Raw genomic sequence first — 17,940 nt, 5'->3', positions numbered from 1 at the left:
CACTGCATTAGGAAGTGCGGTTTATTACACATCCTAGCACCTGCACACTAGGATCTCAGAACTGCATGTGCCTGGCCAGAGGTAGACGGGATGCAAGAGCCACATCTGCTCAGCTCTGGTCCTGCCGAGATCTGAAGCTACTATTGACACATTCTGAACTATGAGCAATGGTGTGGAGGAAGTAAGTTCTATTAGAGCAGGGTGTGGTGTCTCTACCTATCTTCACGCATGCACCCTTGTGAACTTGGAGACTGAAAGAAGAGTACCAAGTGATATTTTAATAAAAAGTACCCTCAAGACTCCAATAGAGCTGATATCTAGTTCTTCATTTACTAACTTATTTATGGACATGTTAAAAATTTCCCTCATTTGTGGCAGATTTGGGTCAATGGTATGATCATAGCCCTTAGCACAGTTCCTAGTGGATAGTAAGCACTTGGTAAATATTTGTTGAATGAATGAATTTAACGATAGAAAAATTAACTGGTGCTCTGAGTAAAGGTTTAATGGGTCTGTTGCTTGATATGAAGAAGAGCTTTACAAGTTCTTATGTTTTATATGAATCTCTTAATTTTTTTGTATTTTATAAGTGATAAGTGAAACTGATTTTGAAATCTGACATTTTTATTTTGGATTCTTCATTTGCAGGTCTATACCAAAATCCTTTGTGCCAATATAACCTGTATCGTTTATATATCATCTACCACCTTCCAGGAGTGGAGCTGCTTGACCGAAATCGTAAGGACCCTTCCTTCTTGCAAAGAAATATTTGAGAAGTAGTCTTATAGCTCAGCGGTTTAAAAACGAAGACTACCTTTGAAAATATGTCTTTGTAGAAAATGTATCTTTGAATAATTGTCTTTGTAAATGGAAGTTTTTCAATTATTTATTTTTGAAAGATTTGCTCTCCAAAATTTGCCCTAATTTAGAAATTCATGTCTCTTTACTACTTTATCAGAAAGGCCCTCTAACTGAGCTGAGGAAAGTATTCCTTCTGGTCCTGGTTTTGACATTAACAGGTTGGATGCCAAATCGTTTACTTCCTGGCACCTTAGTTTCTTATCTCAAAAGTGAGGGAATCGGAATAAATCTCATAAGGCCTATTTAAGTTCTAAAATTCATGATTTTAAAATTCTGTAAATATATATATATTGAAACATACAATGAATTATGACTTCTTTATGAATACATCTTCAAGATAGCATGTCAGATTTCTATAAGCCACATGCACACACACACAATCAACCTCAGCATATTACACTTAACATTTTTTGAGGCCTATTTTGCCCCCAAATGCTATATTATCTATCTACTTACCTTTCTGTCTCTACAGGTTTGAACATTCTTAATAGTTTATTACTGAGTAACCACTTTCTATAGGATACATCGGAAACTTATGGTTATACCTCTCCTTTCTAATAGCCTTGAGGAAATGAAAGGATGTTTCATCCTAAAATTTTAGTCATCCTTGGTGATGTGTTAAAGGGCGTTTGGGATGCATTAGATTGAAGGATTAAGCTCTGTCTTGTGACATGTGGGGTGTATATTGAGTGCTTGTAAGATTATGGAAATAACTGTGATAGCCCCTTTACAAAACAGTTTTGACAGGATGTTCACATATACCATAGTTTAGATAAATACATTCTTGAAAGTGTTCAGTTCTATTTTGAATCACCCTGCCTATTTATAATGTTATACAATAACATTACTTTTTGCATTTATCAGAAGTTACAGAAAAAGAAAGAAGATCAATGATTACCATTTTTAACCATAAAAAGGCTCATATCGTTCAATCAATAGCATTCAGAGGAAAAGTGGATGCTTCATGGGATCCTAAATCACCATTTAAGCAAAAACCAGCCCAGAGAGTACCTTCAGGTATTTTGTAAAAAAAAAAAAAAAACAAATTTAATGAAATTAAAACTCCTCAAACTTTTGGGTAATTTGATTGTAATAATAACAACTACAATTTACAATAAACTTAAGTATCTATATAATGGAATAATTTCTAATATATTTGCTAACTTTATAATACTTTTAGTCCAGTTAAAGTAGGTATGCAATTTTCATCCTCACTCATGCATGTGAAATTAAATGGGGTGCTGTGATAATAATGAGATAATACATTGAAGCCTCTATCCCACTATCTAACACAGTATAAAGGGTTCAATAAATAAGCAATTGTTATTTTTATTACCACTAACATGGATGATTTTACCAATTAAGGCTATATAATTTTTGATAATATAGAAAAATATGAGAAGAAATAAAGATCATCTGCAATTCTGCCATCCAGAAATAAGCACTGGTAATATTTTGATTATACTCACATACAGGGTCATTATATGCAAGTATAACTTGAATATTTTCAGGATGTTTCATTAGTAGGAATTTAATTTCGTATTTGTAACAGAAATGCAGAAAAAATAGGGGTTTAGTTTTCTCAGACAGCAAAGAATACAAAGATAGGGTATCTAGGGTTAGCGTAAAGTTCTATGATGTTGTCAGCGTTCAAGGATATATCTGTCTTTTGTTCTGCTACTCTTAGTGTGCTTTATGATTACAAGGTGGCTGGTATACCACCAAGCCTCACATCTCCATTCCAGGAAGGAAGAGAGGGTGGATGAGAAAAGGTGCAAAGGTAAAATCCTTTTCTTTATGACACTTTGCCAAAGAGACAACATACATTTTTAAAAAACCAAACCAATTATCTAGAAATACAGGGGAAATTGAATTGAAAAATAGTTTGGAAGAAGTTACTCAGAATGCTACATGGAGAAAGAAAGCAATAGAAGATATGAATTAGATGTTGAGAAAAGGAGAGACATTAGAAAGAGAAGGTCTAATATAACTTTAGTAATAGTTCCTGAAAAACAAATTATAGATAGAAATTGAGCAGAAGGTAATGTTTAAAGTGATAATGGCTGGAAATTTTCCCAAACTGATAAATAAATTCTTAGATTGACCAGACAATTACCAGAATTAGCAAAGAATTCTTAGATGCACCAGATGAAATGAATTCAAATACAAAAAAGACACATAACAACAACAACAACAACAAAAGTCTTCGCCAAAGGCAAAACCATCTTAAAGCAGTCGGAGAGAAAACCCAGATGACCTACAAAAGAATAACATAGAGATTCACAACAGACTCTCCAACTACAATCGTGGAAGTCAGAAAACAGTAATTGAAAGTTTTTAAAATGCTGAGGACAAGTAATGGCTAACCAAGAATTTTATAACCAACTCAATTATTATTCAAGAATGAGCAAAAGGTAAAGGAAAAGAAAAAGAAGAATGAGGACAAAATTAAGACTTCCCTGAACTTTTTATTGTGAAAATTTTCTAACAGAAAAAGTTAAAGAATATTAAAATAAATATTGGTATATGCCCACATATATTCAACAAGCGTTCATATTCTGCTATATTTACCACCCTCCATATCTGATGCTTTGCCTCTTTATTTAAGGACAGGTGGCCAGGCACGGTGGTTCACACCTGTAATCCCAGCACTTTGGGAGGCCGAAGTGGGCAGATCACCTGAGGTCGGGAGTTTAAGACCAGCCTGACCAATATGAAGAAATCCCATCTCTACTAAAAATACAAAAATTAGCCGGGCATGGTGGCACATGCCTGTAATCCCAGCTACTCAGGAAGCTGAGGCCGGAGAATCACTTGAACCTGGGAGGTGGAGGTTGCAGTGAGCCGAGACTGGGCCATTGCACTCTAGCCTGGGCAACAAGAGTGAAACTCCATCTTAAAAAACAAAACAAAAAAAAAGCAAGGACAGGTCTCCTCAGAAGACCTGTCCTTCCTAAATGAATGACTTACACTTCATTTGGCATTTCCAACTACAGTGTAAATTGGAAAATCAATGTATTGCCGAAGAATTAAAATGTTTCACCGGCAGACATCATTACATTTCACTCTTGTCAACCTAAAAAAAGACATCAGAGAAAAATATCTCTTAAGATAATGAATTTATTTGGGAGTAAGCAAAAAGAATTATAACCCGGGATGCACAGCTATGACAAGCCACAAGTGCAAGAGAGGAAGGGAAGGGAAGGAAGTTTTTAATTGGGAAAAAGTGGCCAGGTGTGGTGGCTCACGCCTGTAATCCCAGCACTTTGGGAGGCCGAGGCAGGCAGATCATTTGAGGTCAGGAGTTTGAGACCAGCCTGGACAACATGGCAAAACCCAGTCTCTACTAAAAATGTAAAAATTATCTGGGTGCTGTGATGGCACCTGTAATTCCAGCTACTTGGGAGGCTGAGGCAAGAGAAACGCTTGCACCTGGGAGGTGGAGGTTGCAGTGAGCCAAGATCATGCCATTGCACTCCAGCCTGGGCAACAGAGGGAGATTCCATCTCAAAAAAGAAAAGAAAAAAAGAAGAATTCACATAAGCCTCTTGGAAGCACAGTTCATTGATTCCAGAGGCCCAAAGCTACGAGTTCATTGGTGGAGATTCTGTTACTAGGCAAATGTTCTTCTGAGAGGATCTTATCTGAATTGTTGAGTCCTAAAGAATGTATAGTGATAAACCTAGTCATAGAAATGTGTGCATACATGAGAAATGTAGGTCATGACAAACATGAGTTGTGTGCAGGACACAAAATAATGTATTGTGGGGGTTATTTTGGAATGCCCTTGAGACAGGTCTTATCGGACATGCAAGCGTGAGCTCTCCTCCTTACTGCCTTCTGGCTCCAATTTGTTTGATTCTGACAAGAATGATTTCATCCTGGTATCTGCAACTTTCACACTTTTAAATAATTTAGACTGAAAGTTTAAAAATAAGGACATTTTCCTGTTTAAGCATAATGCCACTCTCACACCTTAGAAAAAACTGATTTGTTTATATTATTTAAAATATAACTCGCCAGGCATGGTGGCTCATACCTGTAATCCCAGCACTTTGGGAGGGCTAGGCGGGTGGATCGCCTGAGGTAAGGAGTTTGAGACCAGCCTGGCCAACATGACAAAACCCCATCTCTACCAAAAAATACAAAAATTATCTGGGTTTGGTGGCGAGCACCTGTAATCCCAGCTACTCAGGAGGCTGAGGTATGAGAATCACTTGAACCCAGGAGGTGGAGGTTGCAGTGAGCCAAGATCACACCACTGCACTCCAACAGAACGAGACCCTCTCTCAAAACAAACAAACAAATGAAAAACCCATATTCACATTTTCTCTATTGTTCCAAGAAGTTTTCTACAGTGCTTTTTCAAACCAGAATCTAGTCAAGATTCACAATTAGATTTGTTACGCTCTTCAGTGTCTTTTAATTTAGAATAGATCCCCTGGTTTTTGATTCTGTATTTTTTTTTTCCATGACTTTTTCAAGAGACCAGGCCAGTTATATTGTAGAATGCCTCAATTTTAAATTACTTCCTTAAGGTGTCATTCAATTTGTTCCTTTATTCCTAGTATTTCTCATAGAATGAAAGTAACATCCATAGGACGTGTTGTAGGTGCAGAAGAGCATAGTGTAAAGCAGCGGCTTTCAGAGTGTAAAACAAAAATGAAATTCTAAGGCCCTTCAACCATCTGAATGACCCCTCCTCTTGGCCAAGAGCATTCCAAGTTAACCTGAAAAATTTGTTCGGGACGTGAGGGAAGGGGACTCCGGACATGACTCCTTATACCCCCCTCCCTTTTGGAATTCAGGAAAAGCCAACAAGCATTAACATCAACACAGATATTAAGTCTGATAAATATTTACAGTTGTGGTGGCCGGGAAGATGGCCGAATAGGAACAGCTCCAGTCTGCAGCTCCGTGCGAGATCGACACAGAAGGCGAGTGATTTCTGCATTTCCAACCGAGGTACCTGGCTTACCTCATTGAGACTGGTTAGACAGTGGGTGCAGCCCACGGAGGGACAGCCAAAGCAGAATGGGGTGTCGCCTCACCCAGGAACTGCAAGGGGTTGGGGAACTCACTCTGTTAGGTAACAGGGGTAGCTTAATGGCGCTGGTTCCGGGTTCTTCTTCCTCCTCGATACAGAACCACCAAAGAAAAACCAATCAGAAAGAGAGCCTTCCCGCCTTAGTCTGAGCCCAGCCCCCCAGCCAACCATGACCTCCACGTAACGTCTCAGAGTATAAAAAGCCCAAGCCCCGAAGCCCTCTCTCTCTGCTTCCTCTTCGGCTCCCTACCTGACGCCTCCAATAAAGATCTCTTGACCGTAACCGGTGCAGCGTGGTCTTAGCCTGAGTCTGTAGAGTCACTCTTTCACCCTGCCCTATCTAAGGGAAGCCATGAGGGACTGTGCCCTGGGGAATGAAGCTATCTGGCCCAGATACTACACTTTTCCTATGGTCTTCACAACCCTCAGACTAGGACTTTCCCTTGGGTGCCTACACCACCAGGGCCCTGGGTTTCAAGCACAAAACTGGGCGGCCATTTGGGCAGACACCGAGTTAGATGCAGGAGGTTTTTTTTCATACCCCAGTGGCACCTGGAATGCCAGAGAGACAGAACTGTTCACTCCCCTGGAAAGGAGGCTGAAGCCAAGGAGCCAAGTGGTCTAGCTCAGCGGCTCCCACCCCCACACAGCCCAGCAAGCTAAGATCCACTGGCTTGAAATTCTCCTTGCCAACACAACAGTCTGAAGTCGACCTGGGTCGCTCCAGCTTGGTGGGGGGAGGGGCGTCAGCCAAAACAGAAGCTTGAGTAGGTGGTTTTCCCCTCACAGTGTAAACAAAGCCGCCAGGAAGTTCAAACTTCAGGGCTAAACCAGGAAGAACTCAAATCCCTGAATAGACCAATAACAAGTTCTGAAATCGAGGCAGTAATTAATAGCCTGCCAACCACAAAAGCCCGGGACCAGATGGATTCACAGCTGAGTTCCACCAGAGGCACAAAGAGGAGCTGGTACCATTCCTTCTGGAACTATTTTAAACCATAGAAAAAGAGGAACTCCATCCTAACTCATTTTATGAGGCCAGCATCATCCTGATACCAAAACCTGGCAGAGACACAACAACAAAAAATTCCAGGCCAATATCCCTGACGAACATCAATGCAAAAATCCTCAATGAAATACTGGCAAACCGAATCCAGCAGCACATCAAAAAGCTTATCCACCATGATCAAGTCAGCTTCATCCTTGGGATGCAAGGCTGGTTCAACATATGCAAATCAATAAATGTAATCCATCGCATAAACAGAACCAACAACAAAAACCACATGATTATCTCAATAGATGCAGAAAGGCCTTCAATAAAATTCAACACCCCTTCATGCTAAACATCCTCAATAAACTAGGTATTGAAGGAACATATATGAAAATAATAAGAGCTATTTATGACAAACCCACAGCCAATATCATACCGAATGGGCAAAAACTGGAAGCATTCCCTTTGAAAACTGGCACAAGACAACAATGCCCTCTCTCACAACTCCTATTCAACATAGTATTGAAAGTTCTGGCCAGGGCAATCAGGCAAGAGAAAGAAATAAAGTGTATTCAAATAGGAAGAGAGGAAGTCAAACTGTCTCTGTTTGCAGATGACATGATTGTATATTTAGAAAACCCCATTATGTCAGCCCAAAATCTCCTTAAGCTGATAAACAACTTCAGCAAAGTCTCAGCATACAAAACCAATGTGCAAAAATCACAAGCATTCCTATACACCAATAACAGACAAACAGAAAGCCAAATCATGAGTGAACTCCCATTCACAATTGCTACAAAGGGAATAAAATACCTAGGAATACAAATTATAAGGGATGTGAAGGACCTCTTCAAGGAGAACTACAAACCACTGCTCAAGGAAATAAGAGAAGACACAAACAAATGGAAAAGCATTCCATGCTCATAGATAGGAAGAATCACTATCGTGAAAATGGCCATACTGCCCAAAGTAATTTACAGATTCAATGCTATCCTCATCAAGCTACCATTGACTTTCTTCACAGAATTGGAAAAAACTACTTTGAATTTCATATGGAACCAAAGAAGAGCCTGTATAGCCAAGACAATTCTAAGCAAAAAAACAAAGCTGGAGGCAACACACTACCTGATTTCAAACTATACAACAAGCCTACAGTAACCAAAACAGCATGGTACTTATACCAAAACAGATATATAGACCAATGTAACAGAACAGAGGTCTCAGAAATAATGCCACACATCTGCAACCATCTGATCTTTGACAAACCTGACAAACACAAGCAATGGGGAAAGGATTCTCTATTTAATAACTGGTGTTGGGAAAACTGGCTAGCCATATGCAGAAAACCGAAACAGGACCTCTTCCTTGCACCTTATACAAAAATTAACTCAAGATGGATTAAAGACTTAAATGTGAGACCTAAAACCATAAAACCCTAAAAGAAAACCTAGGCAATACCATTCAGGACATAGGCACAGGCAAAGACTTCATGACTAAAACACCAAAAGCAATGGAAACAAAAGCCAATATTGACAAGTGGGATCTAATTAAACTAAAGAGCTTCTGCACAGCAAAAGAAACTGTCATCAGAGTGAACAGGCAACCTACAGAATGGGAGAAAATTTTTGCAATCCATCCATCTGACAAAGGGCTAATATCTGGAATCTAGAAGGAACTTAAACAAATTTTCAAGAAAAACACAACCTCATCAAAAAGTGAGCGAAGCATATGAACAGACACTTCTCAAAAGAAAACATTTATGTGGCCAACAAAGACATGAAAAAAAGCTCATCATCACTGATTATTAGAGAAGTGCAAATAAAAACAACAATGAGATACCATCTCACGCCAGTTAGAATGACAATCATTAAAAAGTTAGGAAACAACAGATACTGGAGAGGATGTGGAGAAATAGGAATGCTTTTACACTCTTGGGGCAGTGTAAATTAGTTCAACCATTGTGGAAGACAATGTGGCGATTCCTCAAGGGTCTAGAACCAGAAATACAATTTGACCCAACAATCCCATTACTGGGTATATACCCAAAGGATTATAAATCATTCTACTATAAAGGCACATGCACACGTATGTTTATTGCAGCACTATTTACAATAGCAGAGACTTGGAACCAACCCAAATGCCCACCAATGATAGACTGGATAAAGAAAATGTGGCACATATACACCATGGAATACTATGCAGCCATAAAAAAGGATGAGTTCATGTCCTTTGCAGGGACATGGATGAAGGTGGAAACCATCATTCTGAGTAAACTAACACAGGAACAGAAAACCAAACACTGCATGTTCTCACTCATAAGTGGGAGTTGAACAATGAGAACACATGGACACAGGGAGAGGAATATCACACACTGGGGCCTGTCGGGGGCTGGGGGGCTGGGGGAGGGAAAGCATTAGGAGAAATACCTAATGTAACTGACGGGTTGATGGGTGCAGCAAACCATCATGGCACATGTGTACCTGTGTAACAAACCTGCACGTTCTGCATATGTATCCTAAAACTTAAAGTATAATAAAAATATATATATATATATATATTTTACACTTGTCTAACTCACCAGGCATGGTGGCTCACGCTTGTAATCCCAGCAGTTTGGGAGGCCAAGGCAGGCGGATCATTTGAGGTCAGGAGTTTCAGACCAGCCTGGCCAATATGGTTAAACCCCATCTCTACTAAAAACACAAACCTAGCCAGGCATGGTGGCGGGCGCCTGTAATCCCAGCTACTTGGGAGGCCGAGACAGGAGAATCGGTTGGACCCGGGAGTTGGAGGTTGCAGTGAGCTGAGATCACATCACTGCACTTTAGCCTGGGTGACAGAGTAAGACTCTGTCTCAGAAAAAGAAAGAAAAGGAGGGATGGAGGGAGGGAGCAGGCTGTGACCCAACCACCTTGGGCACATGTTCTCAGGATCTCCTGAGGACTGTGTGATAGGCCCATTGGTCACTCATATTTGGCCCAGAATAAATCCCTTCAAATATTTTACGGAGTTTGACTCTTTTCATCAACAAGGGTATGGTCCCCAATCCAGCAGCATCAATATCACTTAGAAACTTGTTACCAATTCTTGCCCCAAACCAGACTTACTAAACTAGAAACAAGGATGGGACCTGAGAAGCTGTGTTTTATAAAGCCCTTCAGATGATTCTGATGTACACTCAAGTCAGAGATCAACCCATATAGAGGTGGCAGTACCAGTGTGGGATTAGACTCCCTTGGGTTTGAATACCAGATCTGCTAATAATTATAAGTTTTATTTTGGACATTTTCTTTAGATTTCTGATTTTTAAAATGAGTATAATATCTTGCTTTGACTGTTATGCTTGATGTGTAAAACATTGAGATACTTGATCTGACACATACCAAGTGTATAATAAGTTGAACTATTGTGTTAATCAGCCACTTCCTTGGTTTATGTAAAAGTCCTTCCTTTTACTTCATGTGAGAGGTGATGGCCCAAATGGAATGTTATTGGAGTAGACCATGCTGTGGTAGGAAAGGAGTCTTTAGATAGAAAATCTCCCCTCTTAAAAACAGCTAATGCACACAGTAACAAACAATGCAAGGTCAGCCCCCACAATCTATTTTTCAGTGCTATAATTATTATTGGTGTGATCCCTACCTTTAGGGATCTACATTACTTTTGTTTAACCAGATTGCTGAAAGAACTATAATCCTTTTTAAATTCTCTTTACTCCTTTTCATACTGAACCTCCAAAAACAAAATCAGGAGCAGAAAAGATAGAGTATTTTATTGCATTTGAAACTTTTTCTTCTTAATTAACAGATGTTGACTAAAGCCTCTAATAATTGATAGGACAATTATTATAAATCTACTCATTTTCCACAAAAGGCCACTATATCATAACAACTAAAAAGTATTTTTAGCCCAGAGTATGGCTTATTTTAGCATATCTTAATTAAGCAAACATTTATAATAAGACTAATAAAACACACCATGTAAATTTTTAAAATTTATCCATATAGTTTTGTAGCTTCTGTATTTGTTTTGTTATAAATCTTACCTTATGGTGACATTCTAAAAAATTATTAGAGTAATTCTAAGGGAAATATGATTTTATTGGAAAGAAACTACACTTAAAAATGTTTATGAAGCAATTGTAAAGCCACATTTTGATTTTATTATCCTTAATCTGAAGTTGAGAAAGAAACCAATTATATTTCGAATATCTTGAGAAGCAAGATCAATTTTAAGTTTTCTTCAAGTCCCAGCTATCAGTCCTTATCAAATAAGTATGGTTAAAAGGGTTGTACCAATTTTTATTACTGTCTCTGCGTTTTATTGCATGACAGCCGATATTCTCAGAACCAAAACACTTTGGGCTTCTACCTAGCTTTAAGAAACTGATTTGCAGATTTTTCACCAATTACCTATATCTAAATGTAGAAAGACATTAAGGGGTATTTAAAATAAAATACCAACAAGCTTTTAAAATCTCCATTAGTGGTCCAAAAGTGAAGCTGCCAGATTTCCACCATGTTTGCTCAAGACAGAGCTCCAGGTGCTGAGCCCACGCTGGGGTATAGTGTCGCAGAGCCTGGGCCTGGCAGATGAGGCATGTACTACTCGGGAAGACAGAAGGATAAGGCCAAAAAGGGAGGCCAGGCAGACTATTTAACAAACAGCAATTCACCAAAGAGTGCACCAGTACAGACAAGGCAGGACAGAATCCAGAGAGAACAGATAATTGAAAGTTATGAGTTGGGAGATCAATGGCTCAGGAAATCAAGTTTTGAAGACATTTCTGACTTTGGGTAGCTGTGACATACCAGGCACACCCAGAAGAGTAAATGCCAACTGCTACCTATGCATGAAGGTTCAGGTAGGTATTAGAGGTCAATGTGAGATCTAGAGATTGTTTGGCATAGGGCTGAGCAATTGAGGGATTTGTGTACAAGAAGAATTTGTGAAGGCAAAAATCAGCAGTCAACAGAGCTTCCATGTTGTCTAACTCCAGTGGACACTCTTTGCACAGAAAACATTTACTGAGGCCCCCCTAGAATTGTGCCATAAAGTAGCCCTGGGCCAAAGAGATAAACTAGAATTACTTTCTAAGGGAGATACCATATACAAAAATAGATTCCAGAGAGATTGAATATCTAAATGTAAATGAAATCAAAAAGTACTGGAAGAAAATACTTTCATAATCCCAAAGTGAAGGCCAATGAAAGCCTCACACAAAACCCAGAGGCCATCAAAGAGAAATGTTGACAGATTTAACTACATAAAAGTGAAAAACAATTACATGTATCCCATAAATATGTACAACTAGTATGTATCTATAATAATTAAAATAAAAAGCATCATATAGGAAGAAAATTAAAATGCAAGATTGGAGGAAGTCTTTATAACATATATAATAGGCAAAAGTTAATACCCATAATTTCTAAAGGACATCTCCAAGTCAATTTAAAAATCCCAGTAGAAAACAAAATAAACGACATGGACAAGACATATATAGAAAGAAAGAAATGTAAATAATGATCAGCTTCACTGATGATCAAATAAATGGAAATCAAAACAATGAGATACCATTTTCATCCAACAAGTAGGCAGAAGTTTTAAAGGGTTGTTAAAGATAAGGGGGGAACAAGCACAATTCATGTTATTTATGGGAATGTAAACTCATTCAACTCTCTTGGATGACCATATGGCAGTATCCACCAACATATAAAATGTGCAAACCATTTGACACAGCAACTAAATTTGATCTCTCCCCTACAGAAGTGCTTGCACATATGGACAAACAAAAAATATATAGGTATAAGGCTGCATGTTGCAACATTTTTTATAATAGCAAAAGTAGTAGAAACAAGTTGAATGGTCATTCATAGGAGAATGTTAAATAGACTACGGCACTTTTGTATAATACAAACTATTCCATTATAGAATTAATCCATAGTATATTTGGAGGTATTAAAAACACCTTGACAAGGTGGGCAGATCACCTGATTTCAGAAGTTTGAGACCAGCCTGGTCAACATGGTGAAACCCCGTCTCTATTAAAAATACAAAAATTAGCCGGGCATGGTAGCAGGTGCCTGTAATCCCAGCTACTCAGGAGGCTAAGGCAGGAGAATCGCTTGAACCCAGGAGGCAGAGGTTGCAGTGAGGCAGAGGTTGCAGTGAGCCAAGATCGTGCCACTGCCCTCCAGCCTGGGCAACAGAGTGAGACTCCATCTCAAACAAAAACAAAAACGAAAACAAAAAACAAAACCACACACATTGAAAAAATAGTATATTATGAGTAATAACAAAATTAGAATTTTGTCAACAAACAAATCTCTGTGTGCATGTACATGTATATGTGTGAGTACATGTGTGACATATAGGCTGGAAACATACACACAAAATTTTTTAATAGTGATACTTAATAGTAATAAGAGGAAGTGGAAAGGTTAAAGGGAAATTTCCCTTTTTACTCACTATTTTCTTTATTGTTTATATTCATTGTAAGTAAAGTATGTGCTTTTTGTAATTAAAAATGTAGAAGAGAACAGGGAAATCCTGTCATTTTTTGACAATATGGATGACACTGGAGGGCGTTATACTAAATGAAATAAGACAGACACAGAAGAACAAATACTGCATGATCTCACTTATATATAGAATCTAAAATAGTCAAACTCATAGAAGCAGAGAGTAGAATGGTGGTTGCCATGTGCTGTGGGGAAGGGGAAATGGGGAGATGTTAGTCAAAGGTACAAAGTTTAAATTATATTACACAAATGAATAAATTCTAAAGATCTTATATAATGTGACTATAGTTAGCCGTATTGTATACTTGAAATTTACTAAGAGAGTAGGTCTTAAGTGTTCTCACCACGTACACACAAAAAATGGCAACCGTCTGGCTGATGAATATGTTAATTAGATTAAGTGTGGTGATTATTTCACAATGAATACATATATTAAAACATCAATTCGTACACCTTATATACAGTTTTTATTTGTCAATTATACCACTAAAGCTGGGAGCAAAATGTAGAAAAAGAAAGAGGCTAGGATGATCAGAAACACACGAGAGACTTTCATCAGTCACTTGTGAAGGGAACAATGCTATGAATTCTAAGGCAGAGAGGCTTTGTGGTCACTGCTGCTTGTGGAATGGCAAGAGCTGATACTGTGGGCTTTATTGGCACAACAGGTGCTGGTAAAATCCATCGCTGGACGGGCCCTAGGCTTTCTGGAGGGAAATCAACAAAGCATTGACAGTCTCTGGAAGACGCCATAAGAAATCCAGGTTTTGGGGACTAGTCTTGGAGCTTCAAAGCTAGGAAGATCTAGATTCTTGTGATCTAGTATTTGTTTATTCTGTTTCTTTAAAGTTAATGCCAAGAATCCAAATGGTTGAAATGTTCCTAAATATTTCTCCTCATTTGGACTGTTAGTCCATTTATAGATGCATGTGCCTTTCAGAAGAAAAGGGATAGGTTTCTGCATATCAGCCTCAATATCTTAATTATAAAAATTCCCACTTGGATTCCATTGGTACATTATAAATTGACTAAGCTTTCTGTTCTCAGGGTTTTGAGATTTGTATTGTATTAAAAAAATTTGCCCCCAAACCTAAGGCAAAACCCACTATATCTAAGAGAAAGTTTTGCTTTGGAGTTAGATAAAAAGGCATTTTTGACAGATTGAACTATTTGTGTAAAGGATAACTTGAAAACAGAAAGCCCTGCTTTATACTTTTCCTTTATAGCATTGTTCCACTGTTTTTAAATGCTGGATAAATATTTTAAAATACTAACTTTAAAATGTATTTTTTTTTAGATTTTACATTTGCAAATAATGTAGACAAGTAAGTAATTTTATCTATACTTTTATTATCAGATTATTTCATAATTGTATTGTCCCTTTAAATCATCTCCATTTCCTAAAATAGATTTTAATGAATTAAAAAATGACTGACTCTTCAATAGATGAGAAAAATTGCTAGGTCTTTCTGTGATAAATGAGTTCAATCTCTGTATTCATATTGACATATTTAGGCTTTTAATATTACTATCAAAATCCCAAATAAGTAAAAAGATAATTTGATGCTTAAAAAAATAAACCTCGGCCGCGCTCAGTGGCTCATGCCTGTAATCCGTGTACTTTGGGAGGCTGAGGTGGGTGGATCACCTCAGGTCAGGTTGAGAACAGCCTGGCCAATATGGTGAAAACCCGCCTCTACTAAAAATACAAAATATTGGCCAGGCATGGTGGCAGGCGCCTATAATCCCAGCTACTCAGGAGACTGAGGCAGGAGAATCTCTTAAATCCAGGAGGCAGAAGTTACAGTGAGCCTAAATCATGCCACTGCACTCCAGCCTGGGTGACAGAGTGAGACTCTGTTTCAAAAAATAAAAATTAAAAAATAAACCTTAACGATTAGCTATTCTGAAAGTGGGGCTTTACATTCCTTGTTTAGCTATTCTCTAAATATGTTCAGTCATAGCAGTTATCATGTAGATTAACATTTTATATTCACTGGAATTTACATTTCCAAAGCAAGCACCTCACTAATACTACAGAAGACTTTTCTTTTTTTTTTTTTCTTTTTTCTTTATTTTTTTTTTGCACACAAAACAATAAACATTTTCTAAAAGTACATACTAACAAAAAGATGCATATCAAACATATTAGGAAGATTGCACATGGGAAGACGGGGAATAGAAATGGGGGGTGGGAATTAAAGAAAATAAATGAGAGAGGGACTTTGTATGGATCAATGATAATAACTCAGTCCTCTATTTGACAAAGAAGAAGGAGAAGGAAGAGGAAGAAAAAGAAAGTGGGATAAAGGATCAGAAAGGGAGGAAAATAGAAAAAATTAGAGTATGACTCCAGGGTAGACCTGTTTTGTTGTCGCTTGGTTCGTTGGTTGGTTTGACAGTTGTATTTTTCATATGTTTCGCCATGTTGGCCAGGCTGGTCTCGAGCTCCTAGCCTCAAGTGATCAACCCGCCTCAGCCTCCCAGAGTACTGGGACTACAGGCGTGAGCCACCACATCCAGCCCCCACATTGCTTCTGGCCTCTGTGGTAGACCTCCCAGACGGGGTGGCCGGGCAGAGGTGCTCCCCACATCCCACATCCCAGACGGGGCAGCCAGGCAGAGGTTCTCCTCACTTCCCAGATGGGGCGGCCGGGCAGAGACGCTTACGGAAGACTTTTCAAATTCATGAATACTGATGAATTTAGAGTCATCATTCTTTTTTTATTTTTTCACTTAAGATGTTTTTTCTTTGGATACAGTATTGAATATTATCTCCATGTACATTTATAAACTATAACATAATGTAGAAAAAAACTTAGCAATACAATGAACTTACAATAATAATATGCATATATCTATAAATATTTTAACCATCTCATTTAACATGACTGCATGAGTATGTGAGACCTAAACCGTGATAGTCGATCCCCAAATATGTTCAGATACTTTATTTATAAAATAAACAATATATACAATAAAAACAGTGTCCTTAGCCCGAAAGTCATTTGTCAGTGGAGCCCGCAAATTATTTGTTAGTGGTATTATATTACAAATAACACAGAAAAACATGGCATTAATTCATTTGAATAAAAATTTCATTTTGGTCAAATTTTCATTTTGATTGCTTCTTTTCTGATGTAATTGCTTTTTTTGCAGAACCGTGTTTGATGACCCAGAAGATGCTGTTTTTGTGAGGTCCATGAAGAGATCAGTGATGACTTTGACCTCTGTGAACTGGGACACAGTTCCAACACGAGAGGAAAGATACCTTGAAGAAGAAGGCACAGAACCAGCTCAAATGCTCACAGTTACACTGAGATAAGCCCTGGTATTTCTAGAAATCTTAGTGGTTTTCAGTTGTATATTAAACTTCCCTTGACTTAGCATATTACATACTTATGATGATGTTATTTGAGACATTTAAATGTAAACAGAAGCACCAATAATGCAAAATAATTCCTACATTTTAGGTTTTTAAATGTAAAGTTTAAGTAAAATTTTATACAGAAATGTATAAAATTCATAAGTGTTCAGTTCAATGAATTTTCAAAAATTGAACATGTTATGTAACTGGAATGCTAGATCAAGAAATAGAACATTATCAGGACTCTGAAAGCTCCCTCCTTCCTATACCAGTCACTACTCACCCTTCTAAAGTAATCATTGTCCTGATTTCTAGACAATAAATTAACGATGTCTGTTTTCAAAAGGCATATAAATGGAATCATAGAAGATGAATATTTTGTGTCTGGCTTTTTTCACTTGTTGTAAGATTCATCCATGTTGTTGCTAGAAGCAATGATTCTATCATTCTTACTGCTATATAATATTTCATTGTAAGACTATAACACAATTCTTATCTAGTGTACTCTTTTTGACTCTCATCTCTGGAGATATTTGCCACTTCTGGCTAATGGTCTGGGTTTGGTGTAGCCAGAAACTTGCTCCTCAGGGAAAACAAAAATCCAAATGCTTTTAGCAGTTGCCTAGTACTGAGTGACAAAAGTGAACATTGAATGTAACTCAAATTCATTACTGGTTTTCCCGAAGGATCTAGATAAAAGGCTTACAAAGGGCAGAGTGACATCTCCCTCTAGCTGATGGTGCTTGGGAAACACAGACATACCGTAGAAGTGGACTGGAATCAAAATAGGCAGGAGATGAAGGCCTAGAAGGAATAGCGAATTGACATTGAGAATCTACAGCCTCCATTCACCTGTGGGCACTTATCATTCTGTGCATGGCCAGAGTCTAAAAATTCAGATCTGTTCCCTGGAAAAAGGTTGCAGCTAAAATAAAGAAAATGCAAAGATTTGACCATTCATGTAGGTGAGTGGCTGGTATCATGACAAAAGTAGTTGTGCGTGGCTTCCAAGATTAGGTGATAGAAAGAATTGAGGCATTCCCTTGCTCGGGCTTGGGCGATAATCCAAAAGACAAAAGACATAGTCCCAAAAATGTAATTCTGGAAAAAATAATTAAAAAAAATTAAAAGACATTTGTTTACATTTTTTAAA

At 38.0% G+C, this 17,940-nt stretch overlaps 1 protein-coding gene across 2 annotated transcripts in view; it reads left to right on the top strand.

Annotated features, from left to right (window-relative positions):
• LRRC72 (leucine rich repeat containing 72) overlaps positions 1 to 17,545 on the top strand; it is a 56,615-nt gene extending 39,070 nt beyond the window's left edge. Inside the window, exons 6-10 of one of the 2 annotated variants that reach the window (XM_058446713.1) lie at positions 649 to 738; positions 1,726 to 1,878; positions 14,718 to 14,745; positions 16,580 to 16,751; positions 17,474 to 17,545. In XM_058446713.1, the coding sequence (XP_058302696.1) occupies positions 649 to 738; positions 1,726 to 1,878; positions 14,718 to 14,745; positions 16,580 to 16,745 (437 nt within the window). In that variant the 3' untranslated portion in view covers positions 16,746 to 16,751; positions 17,474 to 17,545. Of the gene's footprint in view, positions 1 to 648; positions 739 to 1,725; positions 1,879 to 14,717; positions 14,746 to 16,579; positions 16,823 to 17,473 lie in introns of those variants that run through there. The other variant, XM_032760091.1, reaches the window with a different exon arrangement.
• The last annotated feature ends 395 nt before the right edge of the window (positions 17,546 to 17,940 follow it).

The sequence above is a fragment of the Hylobates moloch genome, unplaced genomic scaffold (genome assembly GCF_009828535.3).
Source record: "Hylobates moloch isolate HMO894 unplaced genomic scaffold, HMol_V3 SCAFFOLD_1, whole genome shotgun sequence".
Classification (NCBI taxonomy): Eukaryota; Metazoa; Chordata; class Mammalia; order Primates; family Hylobatidae; genus Hylobates; species Hylobates moloch.
Note: the sequence above shows the minus strand (reverse complement) of the source record. Positions and strands in the feature narration are given on the sequence as shown.